This window comes from Harpia harpyja, chromosome 15, assembly GCF_026419915.1.
Source record: "Harpia harpyja isolate bHarHar1 chromosome 15, bHarHar1 primary haplotype, whole genome shotgun sequence".
Lineage (NCBI taxonomy): Eukaryota > Metazoa > Chordata > Aves > Accipitriformes > Accipitridae > Harpia > Harpia harpyja.
The window spans coordinates 18589349-18610618 of record NC_068954.1 but is presented as its reverse complement, the minus strand read 5'-3'; the positions used below and the strand labels follow the sequence as shown (position 1 = coordinate 18610618).

The 21270-nt window shown below is 45.9% G+C and overlaps 2 protein-coding genes across 2 annotated transcripts; one reads left to right on the top strand and one right to left on the bottom strand.

Moving 5' to 3' along the window:
- Nucleotides 1-309: 309 nt before the first annotated feature.
- CMPK2 (cytidine/uridine monophosphate kinase 2) lies at nucleotides 310-5669 on the bottom strand. The gene is made up of 5 exons (XM_052810093.1): nucleotides 5538-5669; nucleotides 5295-5409; nucleotides 4310-4511; nucleotides 2912-3145; nucleotides 310-1165 (listed from the first exon to the last, which is right to left on the bottom strand). Exons 1-5 carry the CDS (start codon nucleotides 5631-5633, stop codon nucleotides 1045-1047), a joined length of 768 nt encoding a protein of 255 aa, XP_052666053.1. The 5' UTR covers nucleotides 5634-5669; the 3' UTR covers nucleotides 310-1044.
- Nucleotides 5670-11074: 5405 nt separating this feature from the next.
- On the top strand, nucleotides 11075-20137 carry RSAD2 (radical S-adenosyl methionine domain containing 2). Its single transcript, XM_052810058.1, has 6 exons — nucleotides 11075-11699; nucleotides 11908-12069; nucleotides 12532-12761; nucleotides 14067-14216; nucleotides 16154-16186; nucleotides 16735-20137. The coding sequence occupies exons 1-6, from the start codon at nucleotides 11297-11299 to the stop codon at nucleotides 16897-16899; spliced, it is 1143 nt and encodes a 380-aa protein (XP_052666018.1). The 5' UTR covers nucleotides 11075-11296; the 3' UTR covers nucleotides 16900-20137.
- The last annotated feature ends 1133 nt before the right edge of the window (nucleotides 20138-21270 follow it).

The following is a 21270-nucleotide window of genomic DNA, read 5'->3' as shown; positions in this document are numbered from 1 at the left end:
GTTAGGATCATTTTATTGTTTTACTGCTGGATGACATTCCAGCCTCTCCTTGGGCATCTCATGTTCCTGCTGCAGTCCAGTGAATTCTGGTACACAACGGATGCAGGAACAGGTTCTCCTGGTGAGGAAGGTGCAACACGATAGCATCTTGAAATATCATAGTGTCAGAGAGCACTCTGAGGTACCTCGTACATGACCGTATGTGGTGGGGTTGAGCCTGGCTGGACACCAGGTGCCCACCAAAGCTCCTCTATCACTCCTCCTCCTCAGCTGGACAGGGGAGAGAAAATATAACGAAAGGCTTGTGGGTCGAGATTAGGACAGTTTAATAAAGCAAAAGCAAAGGTTGCACGTGAAAGCAAAGGAAAACAAAAGACTTTATTCTCTACTTCCCATCAGCAGGCGAAGTCTGGCCACTTCTCGGGAAGCGGGGCTTCAGTGCTCGTAGCGGTTGTTCCAGAAGACCAATGTAAATAACGAATGCCCCCGCTTCCTCCTCCTTTCTCTTAGCTTTTATTGCTGAGCAGACATCATATGGTATGGAACATCCCTTTGGTGAGTTTGGGTCAGCTGTCCTGGCTGTGTCCCTTCCCAGGATCTTGCCCACCCCCCAGACTACTGGTGAGGGGGGAATGTTGGAGAGACAGCCTTGATGCTGTGCGAGCACTGCTCAGCAGTAACCAGAGCACTGGGGTGTTACCAACACCTTTTTAGGTACCAATGCAAAGCACAGCACTGTGAGGGCTGCTATGGGGAAAATCAGCTCCATCTCAGCCAGACCCAATAGACTGTGGTATGTTTGTGGCTTTACTAAGAATGCTGAATAACATGAGTAGTATTTTGCTTTACACAGAAAAGTACAGTAGGCAGCAGTGAAACAGATAACCTGCACAGATAACTGTTGACAGAAGAAAGAGAAGATTGTCCTGTGGGACAAAACCCATCACAGTGCATTTTCAGGTACCAAACCCAGAGGGGCAATAAAGAGTGTCTTTTAAGTCCACTAAAAAGTATCTTTGAAGTGCTGTTACACAGAAGTTGCTTTCACAAAGCACAGTGTTTCTTAATTAGTTGTAGCACTGTCTGGAGAACCTCTTCCTTGGAGGGGCTGGCATCAACCACTTGGCATGCAGGATTCACCATCCTCCTGTATGACTCTTCAACTCTGTTTAAAAACAAAACAAGAGAAATGAAACTTCAAATTGCAGGGATATGAAATGGCATTACTCATCAGTCTCAGAAGAAAGTGTTCACACTACAGAGACAAAGGAAAAAAAAATCTAATATGAAGTTAAGAATTAAATCTACTGCAAAGAGCAATAAACCATTAGTAACTATTACAATGCGAGCCTCAGAATGCATAGTTTCCTTGACACTGCTTCCCAGAGCTCTATCCATATTCACATGGCATGGCATTAAAGTATTTCTTTCTTTACAGCTTGGCACTGGGTACAGTCTGGTATAGCAGTACAGTGGACGGCCTGCTTCTAACACCTGAATTAAGTTATTCGGAGCCTGCTAAGGTGTCTCTGAACTATATGGCATGGCATTGTGTAGGTGTGCTGACTGACTGGATTACAGAGTTGACACATCGTTCAACCCTTTCCTCTGATCAACTTTGCTAACCAGATGAATACTGGGATGAAATACAGGAGGAAAAACTCCTCGCTTAGACTATAAGCCTTCTCATAATGCAGAGCTCTCCCACATTTAGCCTGTGAGGATGTGAATATCATTTTCTATGGTCCCACAGTTAATAATGCCAAACCTTCAGGCCACAAGTCATGAGAGGAATCAAGCAAGATTCTGGATGTTCTCACATCCAGGTTGACATAATTAATAAGTGGAAATAACCAAAGGCTTTCTGACAGGACAAAGAAGTAACAGAATGAGAACACGAAAGATTCTTAAATGGCAGCATGTTCCCTAGCTCACCCACCCCTCTGCAGGTCTCACTATATGAACCATGTGTTCGCACAGAGTTTCTGTCAGAATTAAGCGATGGATATTTTTAAGGTATATCATCACCAGAAATGTTAAAACCCTAGAGGTAGATTTCAGCTTTGCATTTGTAGATACAGACACCAAACATTCAGGTGTCTAGACTGAGGTATCTACACAAGCACTAGGTATTTAAGTGTCCACTGTAGATGATGGTGATCTGATCAATACATTTGGCAGAGCCTAGACAGCAATTCAGCACACCCTGAAGTAGGATAGCTAGGGTGCAATTCAGTTGCTTAAGCAAATGTATCTAGTACTGTTTGAGATGCTCTGGACCATCTCATTTAGCTTCCAGTTGCTGGTCCAGAAAGTGTCCACAGGTTCTTCATCACATCTGCCAGCCTCATGCAGATGTCTCAGATAGTATCAGATGGCTCTAGATACTTATGCTTAGATCACTGAGCAACAAGCGGGTGGTGAACTGAATCACTTCGAAGGCTCCATTGAAGGTATTGACTATATTGGCACCTGAGACACTTAGCACAACTAAAGACATCTACAAGAGGAGATCTAAATTTTATTCTCTTCATCTGGAGATCAATTCCAGACTTTTCTGGGGAAGCTATGTGTTTCAACTTCTTGCCTCCTAGGTCTGGAATTTTTAGGTTTCTCTCCTTCGTGATCTCAGTAAGAAAGGTGCTACAATAAAGGCAGCAAGTAGCAAGATACAAGTAGTTTAACTCAAAGCTCCTTCGCAGGAGAATGAAGTTCTTTACCTGCAAACACTTTCAATCAGAAGTGACAGAATTTACCCTCCTTGTCAGCCATGAATCCTTTCCAAAAGCAACCTAACCCAAAAGCTTAGACACAGGAATTCCTTGTCCCAGTAATGTGAGTGGGACATTTGCTACTGATCCCACAGGAGCCAAGATTGCCTCCATCCTCTTATTCCACAAAAAAAGTGTACCTTTGGCGAAACAAGGTGTTAGCTTCCAGCTCAGCTTCCTCCTTTGTCTTCTCCAGCCCCCGACGCTGAAGTCTTTGGACTCGCTCCTCAGGGTCAACAGTAAGGAGAAGAACAAGATCGGGTTTAAGCAGATCCTCAGGCCACTGGTACACCTCATCGTGAGCTGGTGGAAGATCCTGGACTTTCCCATCTACTTCAGTGGCAACTGCGTAGGCAGCTGTGCTGTGCCAGTATCTGTCAGGAAAATACAGAATGGAGAGAGAAATTTTAAAGAGGACAGTAATTGTTCAGTAATATAGAAGACAGGTGTCACTGTAATGACAAGTGCAATAATGACGAGGTAGGTGACACTGATTTTGAAGGGAAATGTAAAGAATAGTTCTGTGCCATCCATTATTTCTTAACAGAGTGATAATACTCAATGCAATATTCAGAATTGCTGTGAATTATTAATTAAGACATACGGTAGAAGCTACACATTATGCAAAGAGTGTTCCAGATACTCCTATCAAGAGAAGGTCTTCTCATATAATGAGTGAGGTCAAAAGAAGACCTCATTGTATGTCAAACCCCAGTACTCTGAGTCCCCTTTTTGTGGTTCCCATCCTACTTCATGCAACAGATTTGGTAGAGAACATGCAGTCTTCAACCTCAGGGGAATGAAGACAGAGCTCATTAATGGTTGCGCATTTCACTTGCATTTAATGGTCCCACCACTATGAGGCACTGTATTTTATAGATTTCAGTGGTTTTGCGGCTGGTTAAAAATAGCACTCCCACCCATGCAAACAACTTCTGCATATGTGTGTTGTGGGGGGAGGCTACAGTACACCTGCTGAAACAAGCCAGGGGTTTCAAAGTGCATCTAGACTTTCTTTCTTAAGAGTAATGCTGAAAGCTGCCTACACAGTTAGTCAAAACAAGAAGTGACATAAACAAACCCCCAAAAGTGGGATGCATATTTCTGGCTTTCCATCTTCAAAGAGTAAGTCTGCCTAAAACTCGGTCATTCTAATCCGCCCGTATCTCAGACGCATCTTAGAGATAGCCGTGATCAGCAGCCCTCATTCTCCTCAGGTTTGTCGCAGATCCCTGGTTTGGCTCAGGCTGCCCAGTCCATGCCTCCGCTATTTCTCACTGAAGATGTAACACTTTTCACGTGTCCTAAAGCCAGTTATGAGTATTACACTGGTGGAAGTCCCTCATCTTACTGTTATCATAAGTATTATTCTTTAAAAGATTTAATATCGATTTAACATTCATCTGACTATCTGCGAGGTAGCACTTAAAAAAAAGAAAAAAGAAGAAACCCAGAGACTATCATTGACAACTTCTGCTTGTAACACTGAACAACTGTATGACGGCACTGATATAAGAGGAATTCTTAAATATACAAACCTGTCAATGATCACAGGTGCCTGAGTGGATGCTTTCGCTATTTCTGAAGCAAGAATGTAGTTGCCTGCAGCATAAAACGCTCTCTTAATGGGTGCTGGCTCATCATCAAATATTGTCCTCCACTGGCTGATGCAAGCTGGTGGGGACCTTAGCAGAACGCCATTCAGGGTGTCCTTAACAGACTGGGTTACAGTGGTTTTGCCTGCATTTCATTTACAGAAGGAAACATTTGTTATATTACATATCAGATACAACTGAGTTTTAAAAACTGAAAAATGCTCCTGTTTGCTCACTTGGAGCCCATGTTCTGACACTTGACTATGTGACCTGAGTGTGTCGTGATAAGGTTTTCAGTGGGAAATGATTACGAGCCTGGTTGCAGGAATTGTTACTCTACTTCCTACTCTCAGGGCCTTCCACCCCTCCCTCTTGCCAGCTTTCAGTCTTCACTCCCTTAAATGCATGGCAATTTCTCTATATATCCATTTACAACGTTTTTCTAGGTCACAGTTCGTGTGGATGTTGCCACGCTGTCACCCAATCCTTTCTTTTTAGAGGGGATTTTCAATTCCCTTTAACTGAAAAGTCAGAAAACAAAGTTATTTGGAGGCAACTAATATTTCTCTCTGAGACAAACTGCTGCCAGTTTCCCAGACTACCACTACTCTAGTTCATTTATTTGAAGGCTCTCCGGTAAAAGCGTGTTTCATCATCTGCACGAGAAATTTAATTTCCAGCACTCCGCTCTTTGTAGTCTTTCATTTACGGAGATAAGGAGTTCCTCCACTGAACGAAAATTAGCATGGACTGTTTGATCTTTTACAAGTAAGAGAAGACAGGCTGGTATTCCTAATTCTTGCAAACCTGGCACGCTTTTCCAGGACGCTTTGAATCCGTAAGCCTTACCGCCTGGCTGAGACCCATTCCCGGTTGCTCTTCCCAACCGCTTCTCGCCTGCGGCTCTGCAGCCATGCACTGCCCTTACCCGTGGCATCCAGCCCCTCGAAAACGACGACGGGGAAACTTCCCTTCCTCTGGTGCTCGGGACATTGCTCCAGCAGGTCGAGGACCGCTCCGGCCTCCGGGATCCGCGCCGCGCACTGCAAGCAGAGACGTGACCCTTCGCGCCCGCCCGCCGCACCGGCTGCCCGCCTCCGAGGCTGGCAGAGCCAAACCGCGGCCCCCCCCCGGCCCCCGCACCCCCCCGCAAGCCCCGGCGGGCGCTCACCTCCCGCAGGCGGCGGCGGACGGCGGGGGCGGCGGGCGGCAGGGCCCGGCGGAGGGGCTGGGGGCCCGGCGGCCCCGGGGGGCAGCGCCGCAGCATCGCCGCGCCGAGCCGGGGCCGGCGGAGCGCAGGGGAGCGGAGGGGCGCGGGCGGCGGCGGGAAACGAAACTGGGCCCGGCGGGCGGGGAAGCGGCTGTCTGCGGGGAAAGGGACGGCGGGCAAGGGCTGCGGCTGGGCGGGCGGGAGGGTTTGCTGCCTCCCCCCCCCCCCCCCCCCGCTCGGGTCCCGTCTCCCCGCCCCCGCTTCAGCGGCGCCGGAGCGAACGGGCTTGGCCCCCGCGGGCAATGGCTCCGTGCGTGGACGGGCGGGAAGTGAAAGTGAAATAGTCCGGTCTTAGCCTCGGGATCCGCCCCCTCCAGCAAAAAAGGGTCCCGTTCCCCACAGACTGCCGTGGGGCGATCCTGGTGGTCTCAAAGGAACGAAACAAAAAAAGAAAAGAAGAAGCGCAAATGCGCTCTGCTGCTTCGGGCCGGCCCAAAGCGGCAAGCAAGCCAGAAGCCAAACTGGGGTGACTGGTTTGCTGTGTCGCAGTGCCCAAGTAGCACCGAGCTGTCCGGTAACTTACCCCCATTGTCCTGTTACCCAGTGCCTTGACAACAAGACCAACGGACTCGGGTAATTTTGGAAGTAACATGGACTTTTACTAGCCTGCAGTGCTTTCAGAACTTTGTGATGGCCAGTTTCAGCCTTCATCAGCTCAGGGGCAGGAACCAGAAGCACTGGAAATAGTGGCAACAGTTAGGTTCATGTCAGCTGCTGTGACTAATGTTGCCCAAAATGTTTGACTTTTCAAAATATGTAACTGGAAATGTAGGAGAAACTGCAGCTCTGCAGAATCCTATCTCTCCCTTTCAATAGTTGGAAAACTGCCACTTAGAGATATCTACAGTTAAGCTTCTGATGCACCTTCTGGAAGAATAGACTCTACAAGCGAGTACACTCTACAAGAAATTCCTCAGGAACTTGATGTCTGCCTCTGGTCAGCTCAAACATGCTGCACAAACATCTTTTGCTCAGCATACCTGCAGGGAGAAGGAAGCAGCTGGTAGGCAGTATCCGTTAGCTAGAGATCACCTATACCAGTTGGAAACTGCCCATGCTAAGGAAGCTGGTGGAAGACTGGGCCAGAGCAGGAACTGGGAACACAGCCTTGGAGACTCTTCAATATGGTCTCAGCAGCAGGTACCCAAACTGGCTTTCTTTAAAGCGAAACATGCCCTTTTTCAAACCTGAGAACTCCTGCGTCATTCCACATCACTCAAACACATGGATATGGCAGCTGGGTATGGATGCCAGAAGACACAGGGTAAAACATGGTTCCTTATACAAGAAGCCAATAGATGGTAGTTTTAAGAACATAGTAATAGGCACCACTGAGTCAGACTAGTGGCTCTTCTTGCCCAGTATTTTGTCTGGCAGAATGATATGCTGTGCAAAAGCCTGGCTTTTCTGTGGTCCCTTCTCCTCGTCCTCGTGCTCCTCCAGCATCCACAGCCACCAAATTAGGAATGTTAGACAGCACATCTGCATCTCTTCCTTTTAGCACCTATTTATGGACCCTTGCTCATACATCCCTTTTTGACTCCACGATACAGTCTGCCTCCACAAACCCCTGTAGTCTCAACTTCCAGCAAGGCCCAACCTGTTATGTAAAAACAATTTTCTTCTATACATTTCAAACTCATATCCTACTTGTTTCAACAAGTGCCCCTTCTAATAATATTACTGACTTTGGTGAATAACAGTTCAACATTTGGCATATTTATCACTCTCATGGGTTTTTAAAGCTCGCTCAGCTTTGTCATGTCAGAAATGAGAGCCCCCATCTCTTGTAGGGCAGATGCTTCATCCCCTTGATAATTTAGATGCAGGGATAACTTCTTTAACGCCGTGAGGTCCTGCCGAGACGTGGAGATGTGAACTGTATCGCTAGTCAAGGTATGGCTACACGTACCGAGGTTTCACAGAGCAGCAGAATAACACCATCTGCCTTGTTCTCAATACCTTTCTGGATGATAGATTTTGCTGCTGCCTCCCACAGAGCCATAGATTTCAGAGGGGTAGCAACAGTGACTCTGAGATCTCTTTCCTGAGATGTAATTGCCACTACTGAGCTCAGCATCAGGTACACAAGGTTTCGATTATTCTTTCCTACATGCATTGCCTTACCTTTATGCACACTGAGGCTTATCTGCCACTTTTCTACTCATTCATTTGTATGAGGTCCAATTGACTTGCAGCCAAGTTTTGCTTTCAAAGCACTTGAAAAGCTGGCCATGTTCCTCACTGACCTGTCTGGCTCCTTGCTCTCCTGTTTTCCTCTTTTCCTGATGCCACTGTTGCCTTTCCCCTCCCTGCTGACTAAAGGGAAAGAGCTTACTTTCATTTTTCCTTTTCCCCTCCTTGATGTAACCTTGATTAAAAGCATTCCTGAGCCAAGTTGGTGGTGCTTCCTTCCTCATTTGTAATATGCTTATGAGATCACTTATAATATGCTTATGAGATCATTTATAATAGGCATGTCCTTCTTTATAATAGGTCTGTCCTTCTGAGATTTCTTGAGATGCACAATTTGAAAAGTTGCGATTATCTTTAAGATCTCGTGCTTACCACAAGTATTCTTAGTACAAGTTTTCTACCTCAAAGGAGGGAGAAAGGCTGTACTCCCTGTATCTGCATTGGCTCAACTTGACCTGAACAAAAGATAGGAATGAGGTGAGAAAGGAATTCGAACTGGGACCAGAGAAGATGTGACATGGGATAGAGTTCTTAACATGGAACAGAAGGGATGTATGGAGCGATGGGGAAACAGAGCGTACCAGACCTCTCCAAATTAATTGAAACACTGAAACAACCAAGGAGCAACTTCAATATCAGGTTTCAGTCTAAACTTGCATTGTCTTGTCTTCCTCCTTTTGCAATTCCATTTTCAAGTTTGTGATCAACAAACCCTTTACTTTATTAGAAAATCCTGCTTTCATCCTTAAGCTTCTGTCTTAATGTAAACCTCAAGGAACTGGAAGGGCACATGGATAATTCCTCCCATGGTAACTCACTGAAATAGTCTCTGCTGGTAAGCTCTGAGACACTTTTGGAAAGCCTTGGGAACTGAGATGTTTCCCATCCTGCTGCAGGAATACATTTGTGAGGTGGCATTACTGGGGCTAGACACAGCAAGAAGTCTCCCATCCTGCCCTACTGGCACGAATCCGTTCCAGCAAGAAAAAGCTGATAGAGATAACAAAAAAACTGGCTGAAGGGGAAAACCTGAAGCCCCGTTATTCACCAATCCAGACATTACTGAGCCAGTAGATCATCTCCAGGAAACTGAAGGAAAGGTGATGGGAGTTTAAGGATAGCAAATGACAGTTCTAATTAACATAATGGCAACACTTTTTATTCACAAGCAGGTTTTGTTTCCTATTAAAATTTGCAAACAGGATGAAGCTAGTTCTCCTACCCCTTTTTCAAAAGAAAAAAAAAAAGAAGTCAACATGAGGGAAAGACTGTCCTGCTACATTAGCAGTTCTGGCAGTTCAGTGGAAGTGAGGGAAGCTCCAACTGAAGCCTGCCATGGCCAACATGCAGTTGCTAGGTGTTGAGATTTGAGTATGGCTCCACACTTTGGCAGCAGTGGCAACAGTAAAGTGCCCATGCAAGAATGAGGACAGACTGACTGAAGGCAGCATAAGGCCACAGAGGACCTCATGGTGTGTCTAGACACACTGGAGGACTGCTGATGGCAACTGGTGCTATGAGGGAGGTGTCTCCAGCAATAGCTGCTGTGCCACCGAGGAATCGAGGAAGATGGGAATTGGCAGCTTGGTCCCAGTCTCCCCTGGTGTTTCCATGGGAGGGGGGGACAGCCATCTGCCCTGCCAATGTGTCACCTCAGGCAGCTGCCAACATTTCCTGCTGTTAAGGCTAACCCTATATTCAAATTGGTGCAGTAGCTTTGCTTGAGGTGCTTTAGGCAGTACTGGAGACCAAGCATTAAAGAACCTTCAAGTATTTTCTTGTCATGAATCTGAAGTCATCAGGCTCCCTAACCTGGAGTGCTCCACAATGCAAACCTGTTTAAACCTACAAGAGCTCATGGCTGTTTCTGAGGATGCAGCGCAGTTGTACAAGCTCAGCTTTCCCCCTACTTCACGAGTCACACCATTTTTGACCAGAAGAACTGAAGCCACTGAGCCCACACACATCAAAAGGGGTCCTCAGGTGTGTTTTGGGTTTGTGTGGTGGGGTTTTGGTACTGGGGAGGGGTTGCAGGGCCAGCTCCTGTGAGAAGCTGCTAGAAGTTTCCTTGGCTCCAAGTCGGACCCGCTGCTGGCCAAGGCCGAGCCCATCAGCGATGGTGGTAGTGCCTCTGGGAGAACAGATTTAAGAAGGGGAACCTGCAGTGGGGGAGGAAGTTGGAATGTGAGAAAAAAACCCTGTGCAGACCCCCAGGTCAGTGAAGAAGGAGGGGGAGGAGGTGCTCCAGGCACCGGAGCAGAGATTCCCCTGCAGCCCTTGGTGAAGACCATGGTGAGGCAGGCTGGCCCCTGGAAGCCCATGGAGGCCCACAGTGGAGCAGGGGGATGCCCAAAGGAGGCTGTGACCCCATGGGAAGCCCGTGCTGGAGCAGTCTGTGCCTGAAGGACTGCAGCCCATGGAAAGACCCACGCTGGAGCAGTTTGTGAAGAACTGCAGCCCATGGGAAGGACTCATGTCGGGGAAGTTCATGGAGGACTGTCTCCTGTGGCAGGGACCCCACGCTGGAGCAGGGGAAGAGTGATGAGTCCTGCCCCTGAGGAGGAAGGAACAGCAGAGACAACATGTAATGGACTGACCCCAGCCCCCATTCCCCGTCCCCCTGTGCCGCTGGCGGGGAGGAGGGGCAGGAAATTGGGAGCAAAGATGAGCTGGGAAGAAGGGAGGGGTGGGGGGGAAGGTGTTTTAAGGTTTGGTTTTACTTCTCATTATCCTGTTTTGTTTTGATTGGTAGTATATTAAATTGATTTTGTTTTTTCCCCAAGTCGAGTCTGTCTTTTGCCCATGGCCATAAGTGGTGAGTGATCCCTCCCTGCCCTTGTCTGGACCCACGAGTGTTTTTTTTATGTTTTCTCCTCCGCATCCCCCTGGGGCCGGGGGGCAGGAGTGAGCGAGGGGCTTGGTGGTGCTTTGTTGCCGGCTGGGCTTAAACCACGACAAGGTGCTCGACGGGCTCAAACCCAGAGGTGCTCAAACCCGCGGCCAGCCCCGGGCAGCCGGCAGGCTTCGTGATGGCCCTGCGGGGCCGAGAAGCGGGTCGGGATGGGGGGGGAGAAAGAAAACAGCGAGCCATCGCCCGCGGCTCGGTGCCAAGTTTCCCTTCTGCGAGAAAGGAAAACGAAACCGAGCGGTTCCCCGCGCTCCGGCGCACGGCGGGGCGGGAGGGGAGGGGAGGAGAGGGGGGGCCGCCGCGCTCTTAAGCGCGGAGCGTCGGGCGCCTGGCAGCAGCTTGCGAGCCGACCCCAGCCCAGCCGAGCCAAGGCGAGCCAAGCCCAGTCAAGGCGAGCCAAGCCAAGCCGGGTCGAGTGGAGTCCAGTCGAACCAAGCCCGGCCGGATCGAGCCGAGCCGAACCGAGCCCAGGCGGGTCCAACTGAACTGCAGCCCGTCCCGCCGGGTCCCAGTGAACCGCCGACCCGACCCGAGCCGAGCCGAGCCGAGCCGAGCCATGCAGCTGGGCGTGCTGGGCCGCCTGCCGCTGGCGGTGGCGCGGGCGGTGCTGGCGGCGCTGCGCGGGCGGCTGGGCGCGCTGTGCTGGAGCCTGTCGCCCCTCTCCCTGCCCCTCTCCCTGCCCCTGCCCCTGCCCGGCTGGCGCCGGGTCTCGGCCCTCAGCCCCGCCGCCCCCGCGGGCCCCCGGCGGGAGCGGGAGCGGGAGCGGGAGCGGGAGCGGGAGCGGGAGCGGGAGCGGGAGCGGGAGTGGGACGACGCGCCCCCGACGCCCACCAGCGTCAATTACCACTTCACCCGGCAGTGCAACTACAAGTGCGGCTTCTGCTTCCACACGGCCAAGACCTCCTTCGTGCTGCCCCTGGAGGAGGCCAAGCGGGGGCTGGCCATGCTCAAGGAGGCGGGTGAGTCCGGGGGTGGGGGGTTCCCCCGGTGGGAGCCGGGGCGGGGGGCTGCGCGGCGGCCGCGTCCCGGCAGGAGCAAGTGGCGTCGAAGAAGTTATCGCGGGGGGTGGGTGTCCCTGTGTCCCTCTTCCTACGGCTGCAGTCGTGTGGAAGGAGCGGGCGATAGGCAGGCAGAGGTTCGCAGCATCTTCCTTTGGTCCTTTCCTAGGAATGGAGAAAATCAATTTCTCGGGAGGAGAACCGTTTCTTCAGGACAGAGGCGAATTTGTGGGCAAACTGGTCCAGTTTTGCAAGCAGGAGTTGAAGCTACCAAGCGTCAGCATTGTTAGCAACGGCAGCCTGATTAGAGAACGGTGGTTCAAGAAGTACGGTAAGGAGAAACAACAGTGCGCAGAAGCACTGGCGGGGTTTGGGAGCCTCCTCGGGGCAGCCTCACCGAAAGATGGGTTTTGGTGCAAGTTGGAGGTGGTTTGTTAGTGGTTCATTTACAGTCAATGCAAACCAAATGTAAGTACCGGTGAAATACTGCTAATTATACGTTATGAACATAAGCAGTTTGTACTATTGCCTCTTTGGTATAATAAGATAATAAAATAATAGCTCAGACTGTCTCCATAATGCTGGGGACACAAACACACACACACACAAAACCCCCCAAAAATGTGTTTTGCTGCTGCTGCCGCTGTGGCTTTTGTGGTTCATGTGAGGACTCCACAGAACTGTATTTACATGGCACTTGGTGACAGATCACAAGGAAGTGAAAGTGGGCAGAGTCCTGGCAGCTTTTAACCGAGGGACTGAATATTAATACATTTTTAAAACTTGTTTTCAGGTGAATATTTAGACATTCTGGCAATTTCATGTGATAGTTTTGATGAGAATGTCAATGTTTTAATTGGCCGTGGTCAAGGAAAGAAGAACCATGTGGAAAATCTGCATAAACTGAGACAGTGGTGCCGAGAGTATGGTGTTGCTTTCAAAATAAATTCAGTGATCAACAGGTTTAATGTTGAGGAAGATATGAATGAGCAGATCAAGGCACTCAACCCCGTGCGCTGGAAGGTAAGAAAGTAGTGTTGTATACCATAGTTTCCTGTTCAGAGAAAAGTAATAATGAAGTGAAGTCCAGGAGTTGTCTGAACCCCTCATGACCTCAGTCAGATCTCCAGCTCCAGCTCCAGCTTGGGCTGGTGGTAGCAGACTTCTTGTCAGTGTTACATGGTGTTGAGACAGGTTCTGTCTCTTTCTGCACTTAAATGGAGCCCAATATGTCAAGAATCTTTTTTTGTTGTGACATTTACAGGAAATTACTATTTCAGCGTATGTAGATCTAGGTTTTTTACGATATTAAAAATAAGATAGAAGACCTTTAACATTTGAAAATGTGTCATGATGTAGAGAAAAAGAGGAAAAGCTAGTGTACAATGATACATTAGAGTTAATATATCATTAGCAATATATAAGTGTACATTAGACATTAATGTTCTGTTATAGAGTATTAGTGGTTAGTGTGCACATATTATGATATTTTCTACTAGAAGTGTGTTAAATACTTATCAGTCTGAAAATGGGTAGCGATAATGTGACATAAATATGGGAGAACTTGTGGAATAATTCTCATTATTTGCTTCATGGAAATTGGTATACACACATGATTTCCTAGGAAAAAATATCACTATAAGTGAAATCTTGGTCCTACTAAAGGAGTGTAAGGAAAATATGACATTTTAATATTTCATCAAGCTTCCTGGCCTACTTTCTTACTGGTGTTACAGAGCATGTTGATGGCAAAGGCACCTTTTTTTCTCCCAAGGTCTATTCTGAATGTATTTGAGGACTTGGTCTTTAGAAGGAGGCTGTTAAGGAGACAAACTATTACATTTTGTTCCCAGGGAGTCGTCCCTATCTTTTCTGTGACCATCTGAAGCCAGTTAAACTTACAGTCACGAATCAGGTTAAAATCTTTAAGAATAAAGATTGACTTGATAGTCTGCATTGTACATAGTACTTACTGGCATTTATGATACAGACATACCAATTGAGGTTCAATCAAATGTTTATTTGAGCTTTGATTATCTGTGCCCTTATTAAGGCCAGAGCAGTTAAGATGTCTGTGAAAACCTGATCAGGAAGCATGACTGTATAATTACATTTAGAACGCTGTAATATTAATTTGCTAAAAATAAGTCTGCACCATGCCCTTCGTGTAGTATTCACTTATGACAATTTGCGTCAGTGTGGCTCCACTGAAAAAAAAATTAAAGACATTGCTACTGAGACAACTGAAGGTTTTTGTCATGGTGACAGTCGCTTCTCCTCAAGGCAAGTGAAAACATAAAATCTTAACCAGGTGCTTTCTGTCTTCAGGTATTCCAGTGCCTGCTCATCGAAGGGGAGAACACTGGTGAGGATGCCCTGAGAGAAGCAGAGAAATTTGTTATCAGCGATGAAGACTTTGAACAATTCCTGGATCGCCACAAAGATGTCTCCTGTTTGGTACCTGAATCTAATCAGAAGGTAAGATTGAAACTGTCCTTTTGTAACTTTATTTTCAAATAAAGTTGCAAAGATGGAAAAGAACTAGAGGCTTTCATGGCAATTAACAGTTTCCCTTTTAGTGTTGGCTTAGAAGAGGTACAGTACGACTTTGTCAGCAACTGGTTTTGTGATGGCGGAAACCAAGGTTTTAAATTTTCTTCAAGGCTCTTTATTGAGCACAAAGTTATTAACAGAAGAGTAAAAACTGATTGATCCCAGTCCTGTGGAAAACAGCGGGAGTTCTCTCACAGCGTCATGTGGGCCTCTGCTCAGTGAGATGGAAGTATAAAGGATAAGCACAGAAACTGGAGAAACTGAGTTTTCCACAGCTGAATCATAGAATCATAGAATCGTTTAGGTTGGAAAAGACCTTTAAGATCATCGAGTCCAACCACAAAGACAGCCCCATCTACCCTGACTGCTTACAGCATCGATGTTTCCCCTGCTAGCCGAGCATGGGGATTTGGCGGATGTCTGGGTACGCAACGTGGTGAACTCTAAACAATAATTAAGCCATTTGGAATTGAATAGCTCTTCCCCACCAGGGCACAAAATCCTGAAAATGTTGAATATTAAAGTAAACACACTTTATACTCTAAGCATAGCTTCCTAATAGAGTTTCACCATGATGTTATGCTATGGCAGTGTCATCAACCTATGCAAAGTAAGATATCATCCCAGTCAGCGTTATGTTGGGTGTTGAGGTACAGGAACTAGTATTTTTGCCTGACATACCTTACTGGGTACTCCCTCCCACAATAAAGTCACATTTTTAACATTGTCTGAACTCCTTTGGACTGCATATTTGGGCTCTTTATTCACCAGGAGACTCCTTGTGCTACTGCAGAGCCCAGCAGTTAACTTGATGAGCTGCCATCCAGCTTACATTAGGTGCAGTAAAGGACTTTAGTGCCTAAGGGTGGAGCTTAGGACATTTTGTAAGATGCTACAGACCCTATACATGGCATGAGGAGAGTTAGAAGACTCACTGTTAAGAACTGAGTGAGGAGATACTAAGTTCAACCAAGTTCAGGAGTGCCTTAAATCTCCCATCTCGTGTTCCTTTTCCTTTCCACAGATGAAGACTCTCCATTTACAGTTTACTTCTTAATGTATAGAGAGGTCAAGTGAGCCGACTGGGTTGCCTTTACTGTGTAAGACACAAAAGTGGGACTGTGCAGTGTAGCATTTAAGGCATTTGGTGGAAGAGAGCACTCATCAAAGGTGTTTAGATGAGAACCCGGAACTGCTTCTCCATTTTTTTCCATGTAAGAAGTCCTAGGAAAAAAGCATAGACTTCCCTCAGTAGGTTTGGTTCTAGAAGACTGCCTCTGATTTCCGTTAAACCTGGGTGAAAGATGGACACCAAATTGATCAAAGAGATTTCCTGTTCTACACAGCAGCGAGCTACAGCTACCCAGAGAATTTTAGGGACAATCATGTAGGAGATGCGAAGTTAGCTGAGCAAAAATGTCTTATTTCAGCTGTTGGCCTGTTGCCTGGTGCAGACCTGAGAGCTTTTTGAGCTGGCAGGTTACCTTTGAGCTGGGAGAACACCTTTGTCTGTTGGGGTGATAATTAAACACCCCAGCTTAAATGGGCATGTCATTTGTTTGGAAAATGACATAATCATTCTAGTAAGCAAAACAGTGTAAGTTCTGCTGGTGTAGAAGTTAATAGAAAACTTGGGTATTATTTAAAACACCTTTATCCAGTTGGGCACCCACATTTCAATGAGACGCTTGAGAGGTCTATAAATTTGATTCAAGCTCACTGAAATAGTGGTAAGACACTACCTGTTTCAAAGATTTGGGTCAGGCTTTGAATGAATAGTTGTTTGTTTTGTCCTTGATTTTTCACTAGAATGGAATTTTGGTTTGTATATTAATTTGTTTTTTTCTTTTGATCTATTACAGATGAGGGATTCATACCTCATTCTGGATGAATACGTAAGTCCTTGTTTGTTACTTCGTATTTGTATGCTAATATATGTATGTATACAACAATGATAACCAATTCAATTTACTGTGCATTCTATAAAAGAATATTACCATGTAGGACAAAGAATAGATATAATTTCTTCCCATCAAACATACTGAGAACTTGAATATAAGTATGACCTAAGGAGAAGTTGCCATCAGGTTGCACGTATAATCATTGCATCATGAATCTTAAAGTGTAGATGTGTATCTTTGCTGTTTTTCTTTAATTTAAAAATACAGAACTTGTCCTGAAATTTCAATTTCAAAGAGCCAACTTAGTTACACGTAACTGAATAGCAAACATTTAATGTTCAGGAATTATGGTATGGCTTTGTTCCTGCTGAGATGTGTCAATGAGTCTAACCATGAGCTTCTGAGCCTCCTAAGGGCTACAGTGAAACTGTTCATGCACTTATATAGGCTTTTGTGGGATTGCAGTGCAACTTGTTTAATTCTGTAGAAGAATTAATCTTTTACAAATTGACTTTCTAATGTCTTATCTATTGATGTTCCAGATGCGTTTTCTGAACTGTAGAAATGGACGGAAAGAGCCTTCCAAGTCCATCCTAGATGTTGGCGTAGAAGCAGCTATAAAATTCAGTGGATTTGATGAGAAGATGTTCCTAAACAGAGGAGGAAAGTATGTGTGGAGTAAAGCAGACATGAAACTGGACTGGTAGCTCAATATACTGAGTTAGGGCACGTGCATTATGTAAAGAAAATGGGTTTGTATATATGTGCGTGTATGTATGTATCTAATGCTTTTATCTACACTTGGTATATTATATGGATTGATGTTCTATATATAAATGTGTTATATGTTTTTAGAATGTAGGTTATGTTCTTACCTATTGTTTGGTTGAACATTACCAAGTCCCTTCAGAGCTTTCATATAAATAGATCTCTGAAATCAACTTTCTAGTCCATTATATGAAGGACTTAAGGGCAAACTGTTAATATAATGTCACACGGGAAACGATTTTAAAGTGATACATAAGTGTGCATGCCAGAAAACAAACCAAAACCCACCCCAATCTCTAATTCATTTTAAACATTTGTATCGATGGATAAGTGGAAACTCTTACTGGAGAACGTGTTCTGCCTCGTTCATATGGAAAGGTGGGTTGCAGTTCCTCACTAGATCACCAGAGGGCCAGCTGGCAGTCCTGTGGAAGCAGCCCCTGCCTTTTTCAGGGGTAGTAGAGGCTCAGAATCTGGGAATCGTTATCTGTAATCATGTATTTAAAAGGAAATCAAGAAGAAAAAATCGGCAATTTTCATTCTTTAAGACTTAACTGTAAAACCGTCTGTTGTTGTTCTCCCTCTCCTCCATATACACATGGGATATTTGCAAATATGTCGGGGGATGTAATTTTCTGTGAAAACGTATTATTTTTAGTCATGAAAGAAGATAATATTTGTCCTAAAACATAAAAGTGCATTTTAGCCAGTGACGAGCAACTTCTTACTTCACATTGGCAATGGCATTAGTTCTAACAAATATTTAGAGTGAAAACGATGTTTGCATTTTATTAATATCTTCCTCAATTTTCCTTTTATCTGCAAATATTGATTTATTATTTTTAACATGTTTTTCTCTCCCTGTACATACAGTTCTGATGAATATTCTTTCTGAAATTAATTAATACTACATAGCACACCTAACACGTACATTCTGTTGCATACTGGCTGTTATTCGCATGCTTTTTATTTTGCTAAGCCATGAAATTACAAACAACAAAGTTCATATATCATGTAACCTTGTTTTAAAGGTTGCTTGGCTCAGTAATCGTTCTTGCTTGCTGGTTACAAACATGCAGGTATTAAGTGAAACTAATCGGGTTTTGTGACAGCTGCCTTTGATTTTAAGAGCTGGCAGCATCAACATAAAATAGAGAGGTGTCAAACCCCCCTGCAAAAACAGTAATCTAATATGCTGCCCTCATTCTTGGTTTTCTGGCAATTGTTATGGCTTTATAATGGCAGTTTTCCAAATTTAGCTAGTCCCATCCCCACTCCCCACCCCCTGCAAAGCTCTGTATGAAAGGCATAGGGATAAGCACTGCACAAAGCAGAAGTGAGCTGGCACTAATCATTCATCCTGTCCATTGAACTCAATGCCTGGACTGTCTCACACGTTTAAATATTTGCAGCAGTTGGGAGCCAGCATGCGCTAAATGTACCATGTAGAGAAAATTACACCTTCTTTCATTTTTTCTGATAATGCTAGTTGATTTTTTTTTTAAAGACGTTTTTGAGAGAAACGTTTTGCATTCACCTAATGCATCTTCAAACTTGAAGGGGAAAGCGCTTAAGTAGGAGCTGCTACTTCTGAATAAAGGAAGGTGCATCTCTGAATACACTGTGAAAATGTTTCCATTCGTAGTTCCTTCATTTTCTACTTTTACTATCCTAACTGTAGGTATACTGTCTCAGTGGTGCTCTTTTGTCTCTTTGTATTTTGCATTTTGCAATCACAACACTTCCTAGACACTTACATTTCAGTATTTTTTTTTTCTTGTATTAATATGAAGTGACATTTAAAATGTGGCCCACACACATGAACCCCACAGTCTTTTGGCAGCTCTTTCGCTGACCTCAGTTGGAGTTCTGCCTGAGTAGCAACTACAGGCAGCACAAATTTATGTAACTGTGGGGTTTGACTTCCTCTGCGTTCCCATTGCTCAAATGTTAAATCTAGCCTCTTCCTCAGCATCTCTGCTGCATGATAGAAAAGAAGCGTTTGCCTTTGCTGCTGGCTCAGTCCCACCATGGGGAAAGATTTAGTGCATCAATGTACCAGTACATCTACCAGCTTGCTGCTTCTGCAGAAAATGCCAGCTGTATCACAGCACGCAGATGTGAGGTACACAAACTCCCATTCAGGTCCAGAAATGCTGCTGCCGTTCTGTGCTTTGCGTTTTACTCTGTAAACGGCTATTCTTTTGCTGCAAGAGATCCTCTGTGCCTACGGAGGAAGCTGCAGGATAAACAAACTGGAGCTGAAAATGTGAAAATCCAGTAAATAATGCAAAGACATTGAAGATGGCTTTTATGAAGTTCTTAGCTCTTATCTTCTTAAAATCTTAATCATTTTACATCGCTTCTTGCTACCATACGTAATTAAGAAAGAGTTTCTGCTCTGTGTGATACTCTTTTCCAAAGGAAATGCCAGTTGTGTACATCGGAAATGAAGAATTTGACATAATGAAGTTTGACAGACAATCACTGAAGTTAATGAGTAGCTATTGGTATTTTTATATGCAAAATTAATTTTTGTGTAAAATCTCAACAATTTTTTTGGCTACAGTTTGATTAACCTGTTGTTTGTTTTTTTTTTTAATCTATAAACACAATTCTCAGTTCACAGACCACAGATGGACTTTAGGCTTTCATTCTGTAGTTGGGCCGAACTTTTCAGCGTGGGACTAGAAAAATAATCCCGATTTCAACAGGGCTACTACCAGGCTTAGAGATCACAGGTACATTGTGGCCCTGAAGAGTCAGGATTTAAATTTAAGTCCTGTGAACACAGATATGCTTAACTGTATTTTCATGTGTAATCTCAGAGGACTGCAGCTAAGCACTTGCTAAAGATCGGAATTGGGAAGGAACTTACACTGTAGTCTACTAGCGTCACGCAACTGTTGCTATTTGTAAAATTTGTAGAGAATTAGCGTTTGGGAGAACTACTTCAGTTAAAATTGTGAATGTACCTTGGGTAATGAGTAAAACTGTCATTGAAGATGCATTTTAAGAAGCCCTCTTTTTCAGTGTGAAGGATGCTGATCTATTTGAATGTTACAAAAGATGAATTTTTAAATGAGACTGTCATGTAAGTAGTGCTAAATATTTCATATGAGTATGTTGCACATTTCAATAAATGTTTCTATTTTCTTAAGTTTGCCTGTAATTTCTTCTTTTTTTTTTTTTCAATATAACCCAGAACTGTACTAGCAGAAGGTGTGACTGCATTCACAAGAGGTCTGTCATTCTGGATGCAGTCTGTATTTAGCACGGGGGGCTGCTTGCGCGGTGCCAAGGGCAGCATCTAGGCCCAAATGGATAACAATCGTGGTGATTCTCCTTGAGATGAAAAGCATTTGTTAGTAGCTTGAGTGGACTGGGCTGTGCCGTGCCGGGAGGAGACAGTTAAAATACCTTGTGCTGTTCAGATGACAGCCATTACGAAAGACACAACTATCCATAAATATCTGAGGAGAAGAAAAGATTATCTTCAGTTATGGGAAATAAGAGAGAAAAGCTCGTCAGTTCGGAGGAGTAAAGACAGGTGGCTTCTCAAGCTCTTCTGTCTTCAGGCTGCAGTATAAACTCCTGCACTAGACAGCCTGCAACTGGGCTTTTCACAGTAATTGGTTGCGTGCGGTGGGAGGCTTAGCTTTTTTCGCCCCTTGCCCTTGCCAGCCTTTTTTCTCCTGCACATTCTCGTGGAGCGAAGGGGCCCAGGAGCAGAGCTGCAGCAAGATGCTTCACGCCTTCCCGGCCCCACGGCCTCCGCAAGGTGCCCCCAGGGGCTGCTGTGTCCTGTCACCCCTGCTCCAGCTCGGGCGAGGGCGTAAGGTGCCTTTGGGTAAATCAACCTGACGGCTCCCGTCCCTCTCCCCAGCTCGGCGTTTTCCCTTTTGCGCCTCCGCGTGTTACGGAAGCAAGCCGGTCGTTGCTCCATACCTGAACCGACAACGGGAAAGCAGCCGGTTTTGCTAAACGGTGCTTGCCAAACAGCCGTGCCCATCATGGTTCCCTCGCGTTTCCCTTCTTCCCCGCCTCGCAAGCGAGGCAAACCCTTCCGCCCTCCTGGGTAAAATCCATCCCCGGCTGTTTCTCTCCTGCCGCTGAATGACCTGCCGGGCCGGGGGCCGTCACGGCACGGCCCCCCGGGATGCGAACCCTCCAACGAGATGAAAAAGAACGGGAAAACCGGCGGCGCGGCAAGGCCCGGCCCGGCCCGGCCCGGCCCTGCCCGGCCAGGGAACACGCCCGGCGCTGCCAAGCGGGAAATCCCGGGATCCCCGCGCCCGCCGGGCCGGGGG

What these genes read in the sequence shown, in the direction of transcription:
- CMPK2 (XM_052810093.1), bottom strand. Translation starts at nt 5,633, where the DNA reads ATGCTGCGGCGCTGCCCCCCGGGGCCGCCGGGCCCCCAGCCCCTCCGC. An exon ending in CGAGGGGCTGGATGCCACGG is followed by an intron (nt 4,512 to 5,294) that starts GTAAGGGCAGTG and finishes AATGAAATGCAG; the next exon opens with GCAAAACCACTGTAACCCAG. An exon ending in AACACCTTGTTTCGCCAAAG is followed by an intron (nt 1,166 to 2,911) that starts GTACACTTTTTT and finishes GTTTTTAAACAG; the next exon opens with AGTTGAAGAGTCATACAGGA.
- RSAD2 (XM_052810058.1), top strand. Translation starts at nt 11,297, where the DNA reads ATGCAGCTGGGCGTGCTGGGCCGCCTGCCGCTGGCGGTGGCGCGGGCG. An exon ending in TCAACCCCGTGCGCTGGAAG is followed by an intron (nt 12,762 to 14,066) that starts GTAAGAAAGTAG and finishes TTCTGTCTTCAG; the next exon opens with GTATTCCAGTGCCTGCTCAT. An exon ending in ACCTCATTCTGGATGAATAC is followed by an intron (nt 16,187 to 16,734) that starts GTAAGTCCTTGT and finishes TTGATGTTCCAG; the next exon opens with ATGCGTTTTCTGAACTGTAG.